The sequence below is a fragment of the Enoplosus armatus genome, chromosome 7 (genome assembly GCF_043641665.1).
Source record: "Enoplosus armatus isolate fEnoArm2 chromosome 7, fEnoArm2.hap1, whole genome shotgun sequence".
NCBI classification, from domain to species: Eukaryota; Metazoa; Chordata; class Actinopteri; order Centrarchiformes; family Enoplosidae; genus Enoplosus; species Enoplosus armatus.
In genome coordinates, this window is record NC_092186.1 from 6,743,272 (window position 1) to 6,766,938 (window position 23,667).

Here is a 23,667-nt window from a genome sequence, read left to right on the forward strand (position 1 = left end):
ATGTTAGCTAACGTTAGCCAATTTTAGTTAGATATTGCTATTGGAGTTTTAGCATTTAGCCCACCATTAGCTCATGATTATCACTGGAGACCATGTCAGCAGCCTTTCAGTGAAACTTACATAGACTCGCTTTGAATCCAGTTTGAAGAAATTTTGCATATTTTCTTTGGTCTAGAAGATGTATAGAGATGTAGAGGGATCATCTGACTGCTGTTCAAATGTTTTCAGGTTTGAGAAATGGGAAAGATCAGTGGTAGAAAGGCAAAAGGGGGTTTGGGAGGACACATGCACGATACCTATATTAAAAGTGTAGATTAATTCTCATAGATTCATCTCACATAAGTCTCCTATTGTCTGTGGAGTTGCTTAAATCTACTCCTGATAACCTTTGCAAGTTTATTCTTGATTCTTGGCAGCAGAAGTGAGAAAGAATCTTTGGATCTGGTGTTAAATAATTTTGTGTCACTTAATTAAAGTAACTCCTGTGAAGATTTCATGAGACTGCTATCTGCATGCTTTCTCTCTGAGCTCTTTTTCCTCTTCGCTCTTTGGCGTGGTGGAAGAAGTTCAATATTACTGCAGGGGATCAGAGTGGGCTTGAACTGGACTCTTCCCAACACAGTTCTCCTTCCATTTATTCAAGAGATAGACCCTGGTTACATTTCAGAATTAACACTCTACTACTTTTTACAAAACATGTTGGGGAGTGATTCTTACCTTGTATCATAGATGGCGTACAGCTTTTTGTTCCCGTCAACAGCATTCCTGTAAATACAGAAGAAGGAGGAATTACTTTCTGTGTCAATACAGCGCTGACTTTGCCTGACTTTATACACGTCTGGAGATTTGTTTCTGAATGCACACTGTCAGGAAACACAAGCACCAGAAGGCTTTCACCTTGAGTCCAAATTCATAACGGTGCGTAACTCTTTGCACTTGTCCTTATATCTTTTAAAAATGTAAAAGTAATCCACCTCCATACTCCTGGTGGAGATGAATGCTGAGTGGTGAAAGATGCCGTAGAGTTTTATTTGTGCTGCTGGCAGACTTGTATGACATATTGTCTCCTCCTGCAATCTGGACCATTAACCATAAAAATCAGGACTCTTGTTTTGTCAGGTTTGTGTCCCACTTAAGTCATGCCTGCAGAAAAGTAATAGTTTAACTAAAAGGATCCAACATTTTCACATGATTCCTGTGCCTAAAATCAGTATATCTGATACCAGTGTCCTCTGTATAACGCTATCTCACTGCATGGAACTATGAGGCTGTGACTAACACATCATTGCTTAACTACAAGCGACAAGGAGACATTCAAAGATCATCTTTTCTTTTAGGTTTCTGCATGTTTTAAAGATTGTTTTAGACAGCGTAGGAAATGATATAATGCAGTTCCAGTTTGACCTCAGGGCTGTTATCACACTCGACTTGTCAAATACATGTAACAAACACAGTTCACGCCGGAGGAGCTCACCTCAGCAAATGAACAGATTGTTTTAGTGCGTAGCGAGGATCTGTCACATACCGGATCTGCTTAATAAGGACAGTATCAGGCCCATAACAATACCACGGATTGGATCGGTGCATCCCAACTCTTCCCTGTAGCTACGTTTGCTACCACAATTGAGTTTACACAGCGTCACTGCATACCATTTAAAACACTAAAACACGGTTAAAATGTAAATTAGAACCACTGTCCGCTGTCACATTATTTTAGTGAGTTTGTTGCAACATTATAATAATATACAGACTATGATGTTTTGTGGTGCTATAGTTTGCTGATGAAGCATCATTAGAAGATGATTAAAGCTTTTAGAGGTTCATGCTGTTGTGGAGATCCCTCTTTTGGTTTTCATTGATACTACTGATACTTTATCCTTTTATTCTTTCCTTCTCTCTCTCTCTCTCTCTCTCTCTGTCTCTCTCTGCCATGTCACCCCCTCCCCTATCTGCCATCTCTCTACAGCATCTCTCCTCCACTCCCTGGCCATACATCCTCCTGCTTTTTCTGGCACTGCACTGCACGCTCGTCTCGTCAATTCGCACCAGAGTCTATTTGCATTGTAGGCTACTTCGCCTTTGGATACAGTATTGGATTTTCTGCAAGGCTTGCTGTGTGCTCGAGGCTCCTCGGAGACCAAACTAAAGGATGGTCAGTCAGCAGAAGTGTTGGGAAGCCTTTATTTTTCTGCTGCCAACCTTTTAATCGCTCTGGGGCGAAATAACCCTCGCTGACAGTGAAATTAGTCCACATCTTTTTTTTCTTTTTTTCCTTTTTTATTTCTCTCTCCGTCTCCCTCTCCAATATGCAATTGTTGTGCGCGGATGGAGGTGACGTTCTTCAGAATTGATGCCAGACACCAAACAGCGCGATCTGCCGTGTGAGATATCTGCGGAGCTGGGAGAAGTTTGACTGCGCATCGTCTTGTGTGGTAAGCTTTGACAACTGCGGCTCGGCGCCTGTGCAGCAGAGCGTTGTTATAGGCCAGCGTACAGTACGGGATGTAGTGGGACGTGTGGGCATTGGAGGAGAATAGGCTACAGTAGTGTGTGCCCGCGGTGTGCTGCTGCTGCTGCTGCTGCTGGAGAGGACCTGGCTGCACCGGGAGACTGTAGACTTAGAGAGCCGGAGGAAGAGCGGTATTCACACTTTCTGTCCTACTGAAGGGACATTAGACGTCTTGTAGGGGCGTGAGTGTGTGAGTGAGTCGTGAACGGAGGGGATGCGGTGCAAGGTGCGTACAGTCACACAGCAACGCTGAGCTGATGGGGTATTCACTGCATGTGAAGAGTCCAGCTGCGGTGCAGAAGGGATTGCGGGATTACAGCTGTGCTTGTGGAGAACCTCGGTGTAGATATATACAGGTGGAGGCATTTCACACCCTCTGCTTTGACTGGATATCCAGTGGTGGAGAAATACAGCACAGCTCAGCCTGTGTCCTGTCAGGAGTCACCAACTTAAAGGGAACGTTAATTAGTGGAATTCAATAGAGGCTCTTGCAGGGAGGTGGGTGGGCGAGGAGATGGTCCAACACAGAAGGGTCTAAAGATCTAAGAAAGAGGAACTTTGCGTTATCAGCTTTTCTTTTAATTCAGACATCAGCTAACATCTGCAGGTCCTACAGATGTTGTCATGTAGTGTTTAGAAAGGTACACCTTTAGGTGCATGGACATTCCTGCATCAGGTATCATGATATTGTCAGCACGTTGCTGTGCATTTGCTTCTGTGGTGTAGTAGTGAAAACATTTGTGGGTTAAAATATTACAAGCTGCCCGTCAGTGCATGCAAAAAAAAGCTGATTGCATTAGGCTACAATACTGAGCCTGTTTATGATGAGAAATATGTATTATTTGATATTTATTATTTCGTTTTCACAGTGAAACTGCAAGGAGAAGGGGGGGTATACAACAAATCATTTAAAAATCTAATTCTATGAATGCTGCTTCAATTTGAGATAAAACCAGTCAGTCAACAATGCTGGTGAAAAACACAGTTGTTGTAGTTTTAAACAAGTGAGCATGTCTCGTTTCAGGAATGGGCGATGGAATGTGCTACAGCTTTGCAATGAGACGTCTGTGGGTCTGTGTCTTGCTTGTGAGCATCACCTGCCGTCTGAGGTAAGGAACTGACTCCTGTAACTTTGCAGGCGCATTTTGAATAATTCACCACTTAGTAGATAGAAATTGCTTCTGTAATAATTGCATGAATGATTGAAATTTAGGTTTTAAATTACTTTAAGTTAGACTATCTTCATTTACATTATGTTACCCGATTTTAAGAGTTTGTAGTCTTCTAATTTGAGTCTCTCTAAAGTCATGCTTTTATATCCAGCCTCTCCCAGGATGTAACTGGAACTCCCAAAGAGGCTGAATTGAATGACAACATCACCATCTTCACACGCATCCTGGACGGACTGCTGGATGGTTATGACAACAGACTCCGCCCTGGACTGGGAGGTAGGCCCTTTGAATATACAAACCTCAACACCTGTGCCATTTTGGTAATTAATACAGTCACACATATGCTAGGTGAGAAATGATTATATCATTCTGAAAATGTCCTGGAGCAGGGTCTCTCTGTGCTAATACAGAAAGCTCTGTAATCTGGATTTAGTTGAAAGAAAAGTGTGTAGTTCAGCCTCTGTATCGATAGCTCTGCGTGAAAGATTACAGGCCTTCAGTCCACACAGAGAACAATGCCCTGCACTGCAACATCTGTCTTCTGCTTGTTCCAGACAAGGAAAATGTGTCTGTATTCATGAAGTCTTTGACAAAGAGACATGATTTGCTGTTTACCTCTCCTCTAAGTATGATTTAATGCCACTATGAACGCACGCTGAAGCACACAGTGTGCTGGTGTGACCTTGAGAAAGCCATTATTCCTGCCATTAAACAGCAGCTCCATTGTTCTCAGCTAGAAGCAGACCAAAGTCGGCGACGGCTGAAAAGTTCTCATCGTAAAGGAGAAATGAAAAGACGCCAAATTTTGTCAATGCAATAAGTAGAGAAACTTGTACTTCTACTGCTCTGTGGCTTTAGTATGGCAATGTTTTATGAAACAGCACAGTGTTGAGATCGTTACAGATACACATCATTAAATAATTATGTCTCATGAACTCTGTTTGGCCCCTTTAAAGTGAAAATGTTGTTGTACTCTGTCTGCATCGCACTGGTCCTGCAGATGTTTGTCCCGACGACACTGAGCTGCTCTGATAGCTTCAGCGTGTCAATGCTGCTTACGACATGCTGCATGCGTCTGGAGTGTGTCGGTGAATGCAACGTAAAGTTACAGGATTCTTTCTCAATAGCTACCAACATATGCACTTCATGTATTGAGTATAATGAAATAAATGATCTTTTTTAGAAAAAAAAGAGGATCTCCTTTGAAAGAAGTCCCTTGGGTATTTGTTGAATTACTCAAAACATAAGGGATGCCTAAGGGGTGTCTTTTTTATATTACCACTAGGAGTCGCCAAACTCTGAACTTTTCACACCTTATATACAGGAACTTTAATTAAAACGATTAACACAGAGAATTAACACCATAGATAATGATATATAATAATATGATATTGACTTTGGTGTGCAACTTGAACTTTACCTAAATGTTGTATGTTGGTTCTCATTCTGGCTTTCTATAAATGTGAAGAAGTGATTGTTTCTTTGATATTTCTTCTCAAACCGGCACTCGTCCACACATCCAGCCATCTTTTTTATGGGTGGAAGGAATGAAAGCACTCTGTAGAGCACTTATTCTGCCCATTCAGACTGTACTAGTGTTAAAATCTGAGCACGGAAGTTGCTATGTGTTAAACATGGCAGATTTCAGAGTGAATCAGCTGCTTAACTAACACAACCTTGAGATCCTCGGTTAGCCCCTGTTACCTACTACCTAATTAATTGTCATCATCACTTCCAACCTTCACCAAACAAAACCCAAAAGTTTGACTATTTTTGGAACAACTCAACTTTAGCAAGTCACAAACCCAACATCAGAATCTCAGAACGTTTGACCCTCCCCAATGGTCCAATCACTAATTATTGTAGAACTGCATTTGCCAATAAAAGTTAATTTGATTCATGCTGCACACGGTAGACACTGCAACAACCTCTACTAAATGCGTTGTTAGGGAATTTGCAAAAACCTTCATATTTAGAACAGATGTTCTGAATAATAATGCATGCACTTAACAAAATACAAATGTATTTTAAAGGCTCACAATACAATGTTTATTCTTACAGAAAAGGTGACGGAGATCAAAACCAACATCTTTGTCACAAGCTTTGGTCCGGTCTCTGACACTGAAATGGTAAGAAGTTCCTTTTTATTAAGTCCCATTATTTATTATTATTTTATACTAAAGGGATCAGGAGATTTGAGGTTATTTTAAATATTTTATTAAAAATCCAGCATGCATTTTTTCACATAACTGCACTATATCTATAAATATGTCTAAATATCCCATTAAAATATACTACAGTGCATTCAATTTTATTCTTTTACAGGCCATTAGTTAAAAATCAGAGTCAGTTGTGAATTATGTTAAAAAGGAAACTTGTTAAAACAGGAAATGACATACTACATATTGCAGCTTTAGATTACATCCACATTCAAAGCAATTGTATCATGGCTGATTCTACCTAATTTGCATCCTGATGTAACAATAACAAAACAAATCTGTTTTGAAATAACTCAGTATATCATCAGTAGTGTGTAACGATGAGGCTCCATGTAGACAAACAGCTGTAGACCTTTACCTTTTATGACATTAGTCCCCACACATGTGCAGTATTTATGCGACTAATCAATTAACATGTGTTTTCATTTTAACATGTGTTAATTTAGTTATATTTTTCTGCAGGAATACACTATTGACGTGTTCTTCCGTCAAAGCTGGAAAGATGAAAGGCTTTGCTTTAAAGGCCCAATGGAGATGCTTCCCTTGAATAATCTCCTGGCCAGTAACATCTGGACTCCGGACACCTTCTTCCTCAATGGGAAGAAATCCATCGCACATAATATGACGACACCTAACAAGCTGCTGCGGCTGAAAGATGATGGGACTCTGCTCTACACCATGAGGTAAGCTCTCCCCACGGTGGACCTTTAACCCTGCTTTGGACCACAGGAGGATAAACATTTCTTTTCCAATCAGTCTTACCACTAAAACACTGAATCATAAGAGTTGATGAATGTGGTTTAGAAATGTTATGTAATCCAATTAGAAGAGATGAGGAGAGATGACTAAAACATCCATCAGCCTGTAGTACTTCTTTGGTAATGGTTTTTAAGACCCCTGCTGCACTAATACAGCCCACACACTCATACTACATGTCTCAGTGGTGCATCGATGCGTCATCATGTTGTCCTCTTACTGTAAACTGGAGGTCAGAGGAACTTGAAGTGTTTGCTTTGACCCAGCGCTCCTCCTCCTCCTCCTCCTCCTCCTCATGCGGTGATCTCTACCAATAGCTGTGTCACACCCATCACAGAAACCTTTACTTTGACAGCCTGACCTATTCTGCCTTTTACGGCTCTTACACTCAATCACATTTTATATATTGTAGCCATGATTTAAATGATGTGTAATCATATGAGCTGCTATGGTGTGAACTACATCCTAAAAGTTACTTAAGAGTTGACAAGTAATTTGTTTTTTATCTAGTCAATTTGGACTAATCCATTCATTATTAGTGCTTAGAAGGGTTTATAGGTGCTTTTTGGGAGCAATACATTACAGCCCACACTGCAGAAAGAGATATTATATCCAAGATAGGAACATCTCATTTTCATCCACTTTCATGTCATCATTTTATCAGGATAATTAATCCTCCAAATCAAATAACAACAGAGGAAGTTGGAGGAAATGGACGTGAGTGCATGTCAAAAAAGACTATTGATCCACTGACTTTAAAATTGCTACAAATCTACAGTACATTTGCTGAATACTACAAACCATTAGAAATGGGTCCCCGGTGGCCCATTAATGCGTCTGTGTTCTGGGAACAAGGTTTTTAGAGAAACATTTTATGCATGCATTACTCTCCAGTAGCGTGCCCGGCCCTCGCCAGTGTACCATGAAAGAATCTCTCGGAGGAAAGACAGAGTTTCGATCCAGGCAGTGCACGTCTTATAGTACTGTATATTTCAGAGACGCTAGTAATAAGATCACGATAACTGAGACGTACCTGTGTGAAATGAGAATGAGAGCAGCAATGTAGCTTTTTTGTTTCAGTTGGTAATTAATCTGCTAGTCTGCACTGTCCTTATTGGCCGTTATGATTTATTGAGGAGCCAGTACCTCATATATTTGACTTCACTAATTAAAGCCATTCAGCGCTGCCCGTTTACTGTCCCTTTGTGGATATTAGTCATGCTCAGAACAATGTCAGAGCTATGCAAAGCCAGATGAACCTGGATATCATCTTGTAGTTCTGCACTTTGGTAAGAACACACTTTATGTTAGTAATTCATGTCAAATAAACCCTCATTTATATGAAATAACACTCTAACACCATAACTACTCACAACCCTACAGAAGCAGATAATTACAGTGGTCTTTGCTGTTACTGAAATGATGATTGGGCTCAAACTAATGATTATTTTCTTTATCAATTAATCTGCCCGTTATTTTCTCAATGAATGGATTCATCTTTTTGTCTATAAAATGTCAGAAAATAGTGAAAAATGGCAGTTATAGTTTCACACAAATTCAAGTAGCTTGTTTTATTAAACCCAACATTCAGCAAAAGCAGCAAATCTTCACAATTGAGAAGCTGGAACCAGAGAGTCTTTGAAAAAATTAATTAAACAAAATAGTTGCCAATTCATTTTCTGTTGATCGACTAATCGATTGATCAAAAATTGTCTCTGATTCTTTCTGACTGAGACTAGGACATTAAGATAAATCACAGAGGGGCACTTTGTATGCGATACACAAACACGCACAGGGGTGTCTCAATTCCTCAGTTGAGCTTTGCATAATGGTCCACTAGGGAGTGATGTAAGACATTACACAGAGCCACTGAATAGGCCACAGAGCAAAGATTATTATACAGTATAATATTGTCTTCTGTAATATATCACCACACTTTGTATAATGCAATGCAGTCCAGACTCATCAGTATTTCTGTTGTCTTTCTATTTCTGTTCTCTTTGTCACTGCTCACATATTAAGGCTCGTGTATGTTGATGTGGGGCATATATTTACTAATACAGCTGAGACAGCGGATGGCCTTTAACATCCTGAAATCCCTCCTCTGTGGTCTTATTTATGCATAGTATTAGTATAATATAGCATGTGGTATTATGAGTAGATGTACTCAGATCCCACTTAAGTAAAAGTAGCAATACCACACTTTGGAAAGTATTCCATTGCAAGTGAAAGTCCTGCTTTCAAAATTTCACCTAAGTAAAAGTATTAACAGCAAAATATAAAGTATCAAAACTGTACATTACTGGGCAGCTGCGCCCCTTACCATAAAGTTTGCCCCTTATTCCACACTGTCCGACTGCGTCATTTATATATACAGTAAGCTTGGTCCAACTTATCATTGCTAAATTATGCTTACACTAAGTACAATATTAAAACAAAGACTCTGTGTCTGCATTTCATCAAATAGAAATATTCTAGATTTCTTGTGCACCATTTGTTCAAATTTCCATAAAATCCAGCCTGACATATTTGGTATCTTGGGAAGTCACTCTTTTAACTATAGCTGTAAAACAAAAGTAATGGAGTATAATACTTCCCTTCCTGTAGTGGAGTAGAATTAGAAAGAGTATTACCTAGTATTATGGTATAATATTGTAAGTAAGCATTTAAATGTCTGTCAGTGTCACATTTTTTCTGGTGTCATCAGACTGTATTTGTGTAGATTTCCATGGTGATGGCAGCAGCTTGACTATTGTGAAAGTGGCCAGCAGAGGGCAGCATTAGATAAGGCTGTGTGCTTCGCTGTCCCCTGTGTGGATGAGTAGTGTTCATGCATTATACCCGCTAGATGAGCTCATTTGTTTTCGTGTTTCATTTCCAATAAAGCTTTATTTGCAATTCCACAGACAGGTGGCAGTCTTACTCCACAAAATAATCCTCAATTGCTTTCTCGAATAATTCTCAAGCTCATTTTGCACATTCAGTTGCATCATTCTTCCTAGATAGGTATCATCATGGGTCCCTCTGGTGGCTCAGTAGCTTATTGCTCTGTGCTGGGAAAATTACATTTCACTCTGCTGTTAACTATCCGAGACACACTAATGAAGACGGACTATGATTTTCATTGGTTAATGGCTGTATACGAAATGAAGCAAACCCAAATGAAACAAATTATTCATAATAAGAGGATATGTTAATTTGTGAAAATGGTGATCATGATGATGATGATCATCTCACACAGTTCATTTGCTTTCTGACTTTGGATGCACGACTTCTTCTTTCAGACTGACTATATCAGCAGAATGCCCCATGCAACTGGAGGACTTCCCAATGGACGCCCATGCTTGTCCCCTTAAATTTGGAAGCTGTGAGTAAACACACCCATAAGCAAACGCACACAGTGAGTAAAAGCATTAAATACTGCAGGAAAAGGTGCAGTGTAGGCACCAGTGGCACACGAGTACTGAAAGCGTTGCCAAATGTTTCTAAAAACACATGAGGTCACCAGTGAGAAAAGTGGCATGTGGTTTTGACACGGCATCAGTTTCAGTGTCTTTATCCATGCGGGGAATATAGGGAGCGATCTACCTGGGTGTGTTTGACAGCCCGTGTCCCTCAGGTGCAAAGCTATTGTTGTGGCGGTGCAGGAGATAGCCATGTAGATACTGACACACTGCTCCTGATTAAGCCATTAATCAACATGTCAGAGCTGTTCTCCTGTATCCTTCACTGCCTCAGCTACATTTAATGGGAAATATTTGAAACACACAGAGTGGAAACAGCTAGAGGCGCACACACCAAACTTACATTTATCACCATGATAACCTTTAAAAATCCAATCCTAGAACTTGCACAGCTAAACCACTCTTATGGCTGTTGTCCAGCCTTCCTCGTGACTTCTAAGCTATTTAGGTTGCCTCGCACAGCTCCAGTGGTACGAATATATCTGGGGAGCTCCGGTCAGCTTAAGATTAGCATTTGAGGTCTTCCCTTCCCTGACGTATGGAGGGTTATCTCTGCCTTCAGCACTCTCTGGGCTCAGAGGCAGAGCTACAGAGTGCTGCATGCTCTGTGTCATGACATTTAGCCACGCCCACACCTGCTTTGGTCACCTCAACCTCAACTGAGAGCGGGGATGGCTATAATCAGAGCACGAGACTACATTGGCTTGTGTACTTGTGTACTAGCTATCTGATGTCGATTAACTTCTCAGGGAGCCCAGAAAGTCCAAACCTGCTTGAATTAATTATACGAAGTTAAAATACAGAAGTCTTTACCTGGTGCCCTGTAGGATCAGTGTAACTAAGATTACAGGTGACTGAGAAACTTCAGTTCAATTCACTTCAATTCAATACTTTATTGCAGCAGCATTTCCATCCGCCTGATTTTGTGTTCATTTTCAATTTGCACAATTTGAGAAGAAACGCCAAACATTTGAAAAATAAGATAAAAATGTGGAAATTCAATGGATACAGATGTTGCAAATTATTTACATATTGTCTTTACAGTATTATGTATTTAGACACATATGTACTGTATTTTCATTTAAAGAGCTTTTATAAGATGGGTGAGAGTGTTATCACTAACTACTGTGACATAGTCAGTGGCACAGCATCCAAAAAGTATAGGATGCCAACTTAAGAATAAGAACTACTTTGTTGACCATAAGTTGAGAAAATCAAATGTCACAGTAAGAATACAGCCCATATGAGGTTATAAGCTGTAAAAGTTACTGTGGTGCAGTATATCCTGTTTCTCGACTCCATTAACCCTAGCTAATCCTTCGACCTAATGGACAGCACTCACCCATGAGCTCAAGGCTTTCAAAGCTACAGTAGACCTGTCCTTTGCCGTTGTGTTAATCACCTCTCATGGACTGAGCTCTACTATCACCAGTCTCATTCTCTGCCTCATGATTCTTTTACTGTAGCTGGTAACAGTCTGTGACAGTATATAGTTGTAAATTTGCAAAATTTCAGTGATGTAAATACACTGAAACTACATTAAAAATGTGATTTTCTGCTATTAGCAATGTTGGCGTGAAGCTAGCCACATGTGAGTGATGGTCTTTTGCACTCGTTTTATTCACTCATTTGCATTTAATCTCAGGCAGTAGCTCTTTGGCCGACAACAAAAAGTCACACGCGGTGAGCTTTCATTTTGAGTACATTCCCATTTACTCCTTCAGTCTTTATCAACTGTCCCCCAGTTAATCTTTCTAAACCTCTCCACGGTCAATTAAATATGAATCAGCCAGGAGACGTCAGCTTAGAAAACCTGGACACAAACAGATAGTCTGGCCTTTGTCCAAAGGTTAAAAAAACCTGCTTAGCAGCACTTCTAAAGGTCAATGATTAACATGTTATATCTTGTTTGTTTAGTCGGCACAGAAACCCAAGTGTAAAAAACGACGTGGTGATTTTACGTTTTATATTTCTTGGCCAGGTTGCTTTTTCCCCCTGCTGTCAGTCATTATGCTTAGCTAAGCTAGCCATCTCCTGGCTGTAGCTTCATGACTAAAGGATTTAAATATACAAATATCAGAGTGGTATCGATCGTCTCATTTAAATTTAGCAACAAAAAAAAAAGCAAATAGGCGTAAAATGTCAAACTTTTACATTAAAGCCACTGACAACACAGCTGAGGTCTGAAGAAAATGGCAGCGGGTGAAGAAGCTAAACAACAGCACATAGTGAGAGGAGAAAGACACAAAAAGGAGTGAGTTGGTAAACTATTATGAACCATACCACATCGTTCATTAGTTTTCTTGTTATCTTAACTGCTCTCTTCTGGTTTTTGTGCCTCTTTTCTTCTTTTTCTTTTTTTTCCCTTATGTATTGAGTGTTTTATTCTGTGCATTTACATATACTTTTACAATTTTACTGTGAAAAGAAAACAAGAGGTCATATCATTGTAAAATGCAAATTTTGTTGTTTGTCCGTCTAATTCACAGCTGAACTAATAGCTTGCATCTCACAAATGAATAGAGGAGGAGCACCTGTAATTGACCTGAAATGCAAATAGAAAGCAAAATAATACCTTATTTCTTCTTTTAGATCACATCCTGGTGCTGAAATTATGCAGACAAACAAACTGTTTATGAGGCTGTATTCTTATATTTTTATTAGCCCATATGTCTCTTTGCACTTAATGATGGACAGAAAATATGTAAGACATATATCATCATTTCCATCAGCTGGAGCAAAGGCAGCTTTAACTATTCACTGACAAGTGCTCTGGAGTAGCCTGTGAGCTCTACATGAGACAGAAAGACTTGGATTAAGACAGGGACCAGGGAAAAAGCTGTGTGTCTGCAAACTGCCACTAAAACAAAGGACCAGACATTTTGACCCATTTGATACTTCCATCTTTCTCTGTAAAACCCAAACTCACTGTATACTGTAGGCTTAGATGTTATAACAGCTAGTTGTTACGTGTACCGTGAATATCTCTTCAGGATGACTTCTAACAATCAATGCTAACTATGCTCTTGAACATTACAAGCGCGCCTGTCAACCAAAGGTTGCATATGACGGTAGACTTCTTTGTATTAGAATGATGGTATTCAGCCTTAGCTGCTGAGGACTGGGAAACATTTCAAAACAGAGATTGTCCCTAAATGTCAGTGACTAAACATTACAGGAACAGCATAGAGTATTTCTAGTGTACAACGCGCTTACAATGAATTGTCGTGATTCGTCTATGATTTTGAATAACACATTTTGGTTGGTAAATTAAAAGGTTCAGTGTTCATATGGGCATGTGAGTATTGTTTTAAGACAAACTTAAAACATTGTGAAACTATCCTTTAAATGTTTTTGAGAAATTAGAAAGCTAACTGCTGGTGCAGCTACTCCAGCTGACAGTGCTGCCATAGTTTTCTTGCAAAGGTTTGTTGTAAAGATCATAGAGTGGTCTCATAAACAAAGGCATTCCTCAGACTCAGAGAGTGATGATACAAAAGAGACAAAGGGGTCCATCTGCATTAACAATTTAGTTTCCTAGGCTAGGTTAGCTTAGCATAAAGACTGGAAATGAGGAAACGGCTAGCCTGGCTCCACCTGCCAGCACCTCAAAAACTCTCCCACTAACATGTTATATCTCATTTGTTAAATGTATGGTTTTACGGGAGATTATGTGCTTGTCATTACTGTGAGGTTGCCTGGCAACCACCAGCAATTTATAAAAGACTAGCATATAATAAATGTTGTTTATCTTCTTCAGCTTCATGATGAATCTCAAGTTTGGCAGATGCTTTTTATTCTGAGTTAAGAGAGTCTTGTTAGAAGTCGACAATATGTTAAACTCTCGTAACTATCTCTAACATAATTAGAAAAGTAATTGACTCCTTTATTTGATTTCATATTGACCATTTAAATCTAAAAAACACAAAACTCTCTTTTGCAGCTTGTCCAGAATGCAGCAGCATCACATCACAACTATGTAACCCTCAGTCTTTGATTACACTGGCTTAAAGTTCATTTTTATATGTTACTTTTAAAGAAATTAATGATTAAGCCATTACATAATGTATCTTTTATCTTCCCAGACAAAGCTCTCTCTTCAAGTGGAGTCCTAAGTCATTAGGAGCAGAAGAAGAATTGTCAGTGACATATTTTTTGCAATTCTTTACGCATATAATGTGAAAGGAAAGTAAAATAGAATAAGATTTTACACTGCTCATGTAACGCAGTTCCACAAGGACTTGTTTCAGACAATGCAGCGTGTCTTTGAGATGATAATCCACAGACTGGCTGACTGGGGTCAATCTAAATTGCTGTGAAGTCTTCTAACACCACAGTTGCTGGATTAGTGCAATAATGTTAGATTGGAGTACGATTGAGAGACACACACACACACAGACACACACACACACACACACACACACACACACACACACACACAGATTTAGTGCATCTACAGTATGTGTGCGGGTTGTACTACAGTACAGTACGAGCGAGTAAAGGCTGCTTTTTGCATTTTGCAGGGCTTGCTTGTTTTCAAAATGAACTTGTATGAATGAATGTAACTGTGTGTATTCAGAATGTGTGTGAAATGCAGAATCTGAGGCTTACTATCACACAACAGTAAACAAGCGGCTAAAATACTAATTCCAAAGCTAAAAGGTCAAACCCCCGTAAGCGAAACCTAGAAGCATTCGAGGCAATCTCTCAAACTGTGCCAACATTCACACATAACATCATACCATTAGTGACATCTGCGTATTGTGATACGCTCAAACTGATTACATCGGATCCAAACACGAGCTCTTAACAGTGACACCAAGTTAATCTCTGTGTAATGAAGCAAAGTGGGTGAAAGGTCAAGTGTTGTATCACAGCCACGCCACATTTCTTAGCTCGAAACATCTTAGAAGCCGAGGAATAGAGTAACACCAACATGTAAACTGAAGGAATTTATCCTGCTATCAAGTGTTGTCTATGTAGCCAGATGTGAGATACATATATTATACTGCCATACAACCAAACGCTTTTGTTGTCATCAGTCTACAAAAAACACATAACAAAGCCCTATGTAGTGTATTTAGAAACAATTCTGGTATATCTTTGATCTGTGTATCAGTGTGCAGCTCCGTGTGGTCACTGAGCATGCTCAGAGATGCGGTTTCTTGTTTACATTTCTTGAGCCGAGAGTAATAAAGTGCCATGTTAGTGGCTTGTCAAATTCGGCAGGACGACAGGATGGCAAAATAACTGAACTATGTGAGTTTATCTGCTTAACGGTGAGTCCATGTACGGATTGTTATGCTGTCAAAGTTCACAGGGGGAGCCTAATATGACAGAGTACCTGTACCTGAAAACCAACATTACCCTTACGTAATTGTATTCACGTAACATGTCATTTATCAAACTCATCTTTGCTTGAGAGGAAGTAACAACATAAGCTCATAGAGGACATGGAAATAATATACGAAACATGCACCTTTACGAGTTGCAGCCACTGTGGATGGGGCTTGTGTGCAGGCACATGCTGTTCAGTGTTTGAAATCAGGAAATGATCTAGTCATCTTGTTTTGATCCACTACATGACATTACATTCGATTGACTGAAGCCTTTATCCAAAGTGAATTTTACCCTACACACATCAGGAGCAAGTCAGGGATCAGTATCTTGCTTCCACATGTAGACAGGAAGGCCCGGGAACTGGACCACCAACCCTCCGTTAACAGTCTGCCCTCCCAACCGCCTGAGCTACCGCCACCCAGAATTAACCCTTTGTGGTTTAGGAATAGTTAAAGAATGTGATTACATTTGTCACTATTAATGTCCATATTTCATTCTAGGTGACACACTGATCTACCGATGTACCTTGGATCTGAATAACCTAAATAAACAGAGTAACAAGTGTTGGCAAGACGTGCAACAATTTTATAAACTTTTGAATGTAATTCGTGATAGCATTTGCTGTAAATTTCCTAAATGTAATGTCCTCTTATTTAGCTAATCCTGAAGCTTTCAACAGTCGGGTGTGGTTGAAAGCTAACTGGGACTTGTTTCCCGTTGGTCAAAATGAATCTAAACGGTCAAAAATAATTATATTATTAGATTGCTCAAGTTGTTGATGTATGAACATCTCTACTTGTAATTCATTTGTGACGTGTACACATTTTAAACAGAAGTATTAAGAGCATTGGTATCCGATTAGTGCTGCTACTAATGATTAGTTTCATGATTGATTAATCTTAAAATCATTTTCTTGATTAATTGATTGTTTTGTCTCTCACCCTGTCTCTCTATTTCCGTGTCTGTGTCTGTGTTTTCTGCAAAGCACATTGTATCTCCCCTGGAATGAAATGCGCCATATGAATAAAGTTTTGCTTGTATGCATTGCTCTAAAATGTCAGAAAATATCAAAAAAGTGAGTCCAAAAACCAGTTTACCCTCATCATGTGACAAAGACAAGCATCAAATCTTCACATTTGAGATGCTGGAACCAGTGAATGTTTGGCATTTTTCCTTAAAACGATCTAACCGTTGAATTAAAAATCAAAACGGTTTCTTTAACACATGTAACAGATGCAAAAATCAAGTTTGTGCATCTTTCTGTCTTGTTGTCGTAGATGCGTATCCGGTCTCGGAGGTGGTCTACACGTGGACTCAAGGAGCAGCCAAGTCGGTGGTGGTGGCAGAGGAAGGCTCTCGGCTCAATCAGTACCATCTGATTGGTCAGACTGCAGGGACAGAGGACATCTACACCAGCCGAGGTACAGTGAAGCGAGAGTAAACCGCCACCTTACCCCGGACGACCAGGTCCCGGATTAAAGATAACCTATTCTATCGTACATGCGACGGTCCTCACCTTATCTTAAATCACTCAGCCATTTCCTCCCTTACAACACCAGTCATACAGTGGCTTCAGGCAGGAGCACTGATGTTAAGCCCCCTATTATTCAGCTCGGTGTTATTACAGTGTGTGCCATGCAAAGATGTGGTGAGAAGAAATGCTTTTTTCAAATCAAGCTGGATAGAGACAATGAATGAATCACAAGGATTTGAGAATGCCTCCCACACATAGCCAGCTGTCTCTGGGGCGGCCAAGAGAAGAGAAAGGGGGGGGGCAAAAAAAAATCACTTATCCGTGGTCTGAGCCACTGGGTCTGTAGGGTTAATCCGTACGCAGGCCCATCAGTTGTGCTTTTACCGAGTGACGTCACAGCTCGAGGATTGGCTGCAGCGGCGGAGACACGTGGAGGGGGGCGAGCGGCATCTGCTTAATTCTGTTATGTAAAGAAGTATGATAATACATTTCTGCTGCTTGTTGCTGGTGAATTTATTACAGGGGTGGGTGGGCGTTCCTGTAACTGTAATGTATACAGAGATAGTTGCTTTATGCTGCTGTTAATACTGGATGATGAGCGAGAACTAAACATTTACCGTTAAGTATGCCACGGTGCTTTTCAAGCTACAGGAGAAAATCCAACAGCGCCGGTGCCGGTGAGAGACCCAGACTCGAAGTGCTCAACAAGTTCAGATTACCGCACAGGTTGCTGTATTTCTCTGTGTGTAACTCCATCCCCACCCGCCACTGCTCAGACACACAGAGCCAGCATGGCCTTAATTAGCATTGCTAATCTGAGGTACAAACCCTCTTTAACAAGCCAAGAATAGCTCAGCAAAGGGCTCACACTGGGCGCAGGCGACCTTTGACCCGACAGGTTAAGCCAAAGAGGATGAAAATATAGACACAGGAACCGAACTGATGATAGGCAAACCTTGTGATTTCATTACATTACACACATCAGTGCCTTCAGATCAAAATAGACAGCGGCAAAGCTCAACAGATGGTTTGGATCTGTACTTACCAGTTGACCAACATAGCCGCGTTGTTCTCTGCTATGAATGGCAGTTCCCCGCAGACACTCCAAAAAGCAAACAGTAAAATCCACCACAACCGCATTTTCACGCCTCGGAGATTTCCATCCACTTCCAAGCCCAGCAGGCGGTCAGATCAGAGAGGGGTTGGCCCAGTCGTGCCACCACAGAGCAGGGCTGCCGGCTAGTAGTCCTCGGAGCGAAGGCAACACAGGTGCCCTTTTAATTAAGGACATGATGCTTGTCGCCGCATTGCACGGACCATCCAAACTTTCCTCCAGTCCCGCTCAACCCCCCTCTGCTTCAGTCATCTGTGCACCTGCTCGTAATCACCGCTGATCCAGGTCTGTTTTAGTGTTTCGAGCTGAGGCAGGCAAGGATGTATGTCCCCAATCAAGAGTGGCCTGGCCTGACAGAATGGGATGGACTGTTGCACACACACACACACACACACACACACACATTCACTAACACACACTCACACACATAGAAAGAGAGAGAGGGAGAGAGACAGAGGGAGAGCGAGAGAGAGATATACAGGATGCAGATTGTGACAAGGGATTAGTGAGACAGAAAAATCCGATTTTGCCAGGAGAAAGCATCAGTCATCTGTGGATTTTCTATAGTTTATCAGACTCCATGGCTCGACAGGATTTTTGAGAAAAAAATCCTTCAAATGCAATCTTCAGTTGATTAACAGGATATGATGATTTCCCCACCAACCTGTTTTTCAATAACTTAGCTCACACTTTCATAGAAGAAGTCTGACGTCTGTCCTGGAGGGTTGTCAAGTAAAGTTTGCTCGTACAGCCCTTAATCACAGCCTCCGAGGGCTGCACAACATCCACTGATAGAAGGAAATGAAAAGAACACACCAACAAAAACATAATGAAAAAAGGAAGGACTTTAAAAAGGGTCTCAGAGAGAGGAATCCTCCTCCAAAACAGGTCAGAGATAAAATAAATGAGCATAAAAGAACACAAGCACCAAACAGGTCGTCAGTGTTGTCATCAATTCAATTCAATTCAATTCAATTTTATTTATTTAGCGCCAAATCACAACAAAAGTCATCTCATGACACTTTACAAAATAGAGCAGGTCTAGACCGACTCTTTATAATGTTATTACAGAGACCCAACAGTTCCCACCATGAGCAAGCACTTTGGCGACAGTGGCAAGGAAAAATTTCCTTTTAAGAGGCAGAAACCTCGAGCAGAACCAGACTCTAGGTGGGTGGTCATCTGCTTTGACCGGTTGGGTTTGAGAGAGAGAGAGAGAGAGACAGACAGACAGACAGACAGACAGGCAGGCAGAGATGTATGGCAGCACTAGCAGTAGAAATAGCAGCTTATAATTATAATAATACTGGAAATATGACTGATAATAGTAGTTACAGCTGTAATAGTAGCTGAGATTAATAATAGCAATAACAGCTTTAATAGTAACAGAACTACGACTAAACATAATAACTGTAGTGATGAGAGTCAGGCAGGCCCATGGCAGCAGCACCCAGGCGTACCAGGACCACGATCCACAGCAACCTGCGAGATGAGAAAGCACAAAGAAACTCCGGGGAAGATATAAAGTTAGTAACATGCATTGGACTGTGATGAATGTGCAAAGATGAAGAGGGAGAGGAGGAAAGCTCAGTGCATCATGGGAAGTCCCCCAGCAGTCTAGGCCTATAGCAGCATAACTATGGGGCTGGTCCAGGCAAGCCTGAGCCAGCCCTAACTATAAGCGTTGTCAAAAAGCAAAGTTTTAAGCCTACTCTTAAAAGTAGAGAGTGTGTCTGCCTCCCGGACCCAAACTGGGAGCCGATTCCATAGGAGAGGAGCTTGATAGCTGAAGGATCTGGCTTCTGTTCTGCTTTTGGAGACTCTAGCAACCACAAGCAACCCTGCATTCTGGGAGCGCAGTGCTCTAGTGGGGTAATAGGGTACTATGAGCTCTTTAAGATATGATGGTGCCTGACCAGTAAGAGCTTTGTAAGTCAGGATTTTAAACTCTATTCTAGATTTTACAGGGAGCCAGTGCAGCGAAGCTAACACAGGAGAAATATGATCTCTTTTCCTGGTTCCTGTCAGTACACGTGCCGCAGCATTCTGGATCAGCTGGAGAGTCCTCAGGGACTTATTGGGACAGCCTGATAATAAGGAATTGCAATAATCCAGCCTAGACGTGACAAATGCATGGACTAATTTTTCTGCATCTGTTTGAGACGGGATCTTCCTGATTTTTGCAATGTTACGGAAGTGAAAGAAGGCAGTCCTTGAAGTTTGTTTTACGTGGGAGTTAAAGGACATGTCCTGATCAAAGACAACTCCGAGATTCCTCACGGTGGCGCTGGGGGCCAGGGCAATGCCATCTAGGGTAACAATATCCTTAGATACTGTGTTTCTGAGGTGTTCAGGGCCAAGAACAATAACTTCTGTCTTGTCTGAGTTCAACATCAGATAATTACAGGTCATCCAGGTCTTTATGTCCATAAGGCATGCTTGGAGCTTGGCTAACTGATGAGGTTCTTCTGGCTTGATCAATAAATATAGCTGGGTATCATCTGCATAGCAATGAAAAGTGTGAGTGTTTTCTAATAATATCCCCTAAAGGAAGCATATATAAGGTGAATAGTATTGGTCCAAGCACAGAACCTTGTGGAACTCCATGACTGACTTTGGCGTACATGGAGGATTCATCGTTAACATGTACAAACTGAGATCGATCTGATAAATACGACTTAAACCAGCTTAGTGCGGTTCCTTTGATGCCAATTAAATGTTCCAGTCTCATCACGGCCATCATAGAGAAGACACTTTAATTGTTAACACGACACGTGGCATTACTTAGAATAGAGAGACTGCCAGTGTTGGTCTATCTCTTAATACTTTCCAATTCACCTTACCTGTTGTAATATCCTAAAACAGCTGGGCACTGTAGTTTTAAGAAACATTACTCAAACAGGTGTAAATAGTGCATTTGTTGGGGACTATTTTAATCTGTGGATTATTACGCATTTGGTGCTCTAGTGTGTGTTTACAGCAGCAGGATGGTGTATGTGTGATTGACTGAAAATAAACAGTGCTTGTGTTCATGGTAGCGAAGGTGAATGATGAATATGGTTGTAGTCTATTATTATTGCTGTGCTAAACCATTGAGGCTTGAGACAGGTAGTCTCCTGACGGACACATAGATTTGGTTGATGTTGTAATAAATCATATACTCCACCACTTTCTACATCCCATCCCATTTCCTTCAGTATTACTGTATGTTATGTTCTTCACTATTTCAGAAAACTACAACTGCTTTGAACATTTCCTCCTCTTGTGTTCTGCTGTTTACTGCAGGTCAATACACCGTGATGATGGCTCACTTTTACCTGAAGAGGAAGATCGGCTACTTTGTCATCCAGACCTACATGCCTTGCTTCATGACTGTAATCCTGTCGCAGGTTTCCTTTTGGCTCAACCGGGAGTCTGTGCCAGCGCGGACCGTCTTTGGTAAGTTATTGACACACAGACACATCGGCCAGTAAAATAACTTTGGAAATGACCCATGATTTTACAACAAGATGTTTTTCAATCTGAAGTGTTAATGCCCATGTGTATGTCTAAAAATTTATATTTAAGTTGAATGAAATCTGGTGCTGCCTGATTCGTCTATAATGCTCCGTGACTTAATCTGTTGGAATGAAAACACAATAGTAAGTCTGGTTAGTAAAACTGACCCAGTTTTTTCCACCACCAGGTGTGACCACGGTGCTCACCATGACCACTCTCAGCATCAGTGCTCGAAACTCGCTGCCTAAAGTGGCTTACGCTACAGCCATGGACTGGTTCATCGCAGTGTGCTACGCCTTTGTCTTCTCCGCCCTCATTGAGTTCGCCACAGTTAACTACTTCACCAAGAGGAGCTGGGCCTGGGATGGGAAAAAAGCAATGGAGGCCCAACAGCCCAAGGTATACACTGTGTGTGTCTGTGTTCTTGTTGATAACACATTGTGGAGACCAAAAGCTGGCAGCTATTCTGGGCACTGAAAAGCTGATCTCCACAAGTGTAGCGGTTTATTTTGGGGCTAAGACTTGATTTTACGGTTAAGGTTGGTATTGGAGGCTAGCACTTGGGTATGTCTGCAGTCGTCGCTGTTTTGAAATATGAACAGAAATAAAATATAATTTCACAGTCCATATTAGACCTAAAGCCACTGTCACCTCCTATAACCACAAAAGGAACTTTGCTTTTGTTTTTTTACACGTGTCAGAACTCCACAACAAGCATCAACAAACATCACACACACATTTGACATATTATGGCCTTGATATAGCTAACATGTTAGGAAACAGCTGTTTATTTACACATCTAGCGGATACAGAGCAACATTAGCATTAATTTGTGTTTCTGGCTATATGACAAAGACTTCTTATAGCAAGTTTTTGGTCTTCTAAATGCTATGTTCACTAGCTAGTCGCTAACTTTGTCTGTCTGACATTTAGTGCTGGGCAGCTAGCATACAGTGGGTTTATCAGAGCTTTATCACTGAAAACAGCTGCCTGCTGTGCCTGGAAATGAGGTTGATTAGAGAGGTGAGAGTGAACCAAAACAGTCAAGTTAGAGCTGCTAGCCATAAAATCAAAACAATGACCTGAAAGATCCAGAAACGTTCTGTAGAACTGAGAGGAATTAAAAGGTTGGGTGCCACTGTGGGTTCAGGCTATGTCAAGAGCCGTTCAAAATTGACTCCACTTTCCCTTCCTTTTCTTCTCTACCCCATTCTGTCTTCTCTGTGTTGCTTCCTTACGGTAGAAGAGTGGTAGTGTGGAAAGGGAGGAATGGATGAGGAGTGAAAAAGTTAATGTCACACAAGATAATAAAGCAATTAAGTAGAAGTTCAGAAATGGAGGATCAATACTTTCACAGTTCAGTCTGCCTTCAGTGTGGGGGCACAGTGCCAGTTCATTATTGCACAAGGACATTGATCACCACTTTCAACCTTCACTGGCCAACTTTTATTGTTCTCTTTGTGTGTATGTGTGTGTGTGTGTGTGTGTGTGCCTGTGATATTAACTACCTGTTTCATTATGTTGGGTGAATGTGCAGCACCTTTTTTTGAGTTGCCTGTACGCTCAATCAATGCGTTTCTTTCTCCCCACAGAAGAAGGACCCTTTGGCTCTGTCAAAAAAGCCAAACAACACCTGTTCAGCCGGAGTGAATTACACAACCAACCTTACGAAGGACGCATCCATCTCTACTATTTCAAATAGCACGGCTGTTCAGCTCAAACCGTCTGAGACCAAGGCCCCAGACCCCAAAAAGACTTACAACAGTGTGAGCAAGATTGACAAGATGTCCAGGATAGTGTTCCCGGTGCTGTTTGGGACCTTCAACCTGGTTTACTGGGCCACTTATCTCAATAGGGAACCAGTGATCAAAGGAGCTTTGTAAGCTCTGCAATCGGGGTCATTCATCGTCCTGACAACCACTTCAGGATTTGTTAACTGGAACGCACCCAAAATCAATGCCAAGCACTTAGTCCTTGTATCATAAATATGTTTTTTTCAGGTCATTGGATAACATTGCATGTCTGTTGCTTCAGGAAAATGTTGCCATGTTTGCCTTGAGTTTGTACATGTATGATATACGACGTTTCTTTAAAGACAATTTAATTTATCTCATTTTAGAA

General features: G+C 40.9%; 1 protein-coding gene across 1 annotated transcript; it reads left to right on the plus strand.

Annotated features, from left to right (window-relative positions):
• The first annotated feature begins 3,532 nt into the window (after positions 1-3,532).
• Positions 3,533-23,429, plus strand: gabra5 (gamma-aminobutyric acid type A receptor subunit alpha5). The gene is made up of 9 exons (XM_070908542.1): positions 3,533-3,618; positions 3,833-3,957; positions 5,743-5,810; positions 6,363-6,583; positions 9,941-10,023; positions 16,738-16,881; positions 21,334-21,486; positions 21,734-21,945; positions 23,139-23,429. The coding sequence occupies exons 1-9, from the start codon at positions 3,536-3,538 to the stop codon at positions 23,427-23,429; spliced, it is 1,380 nt and encodes a 459-aa protein (XP_070764643.1). The 5' UTR covers positions 3,533-3,535.
• Positions 23,430-23,667: the final 238 nt, after the last annotated feature.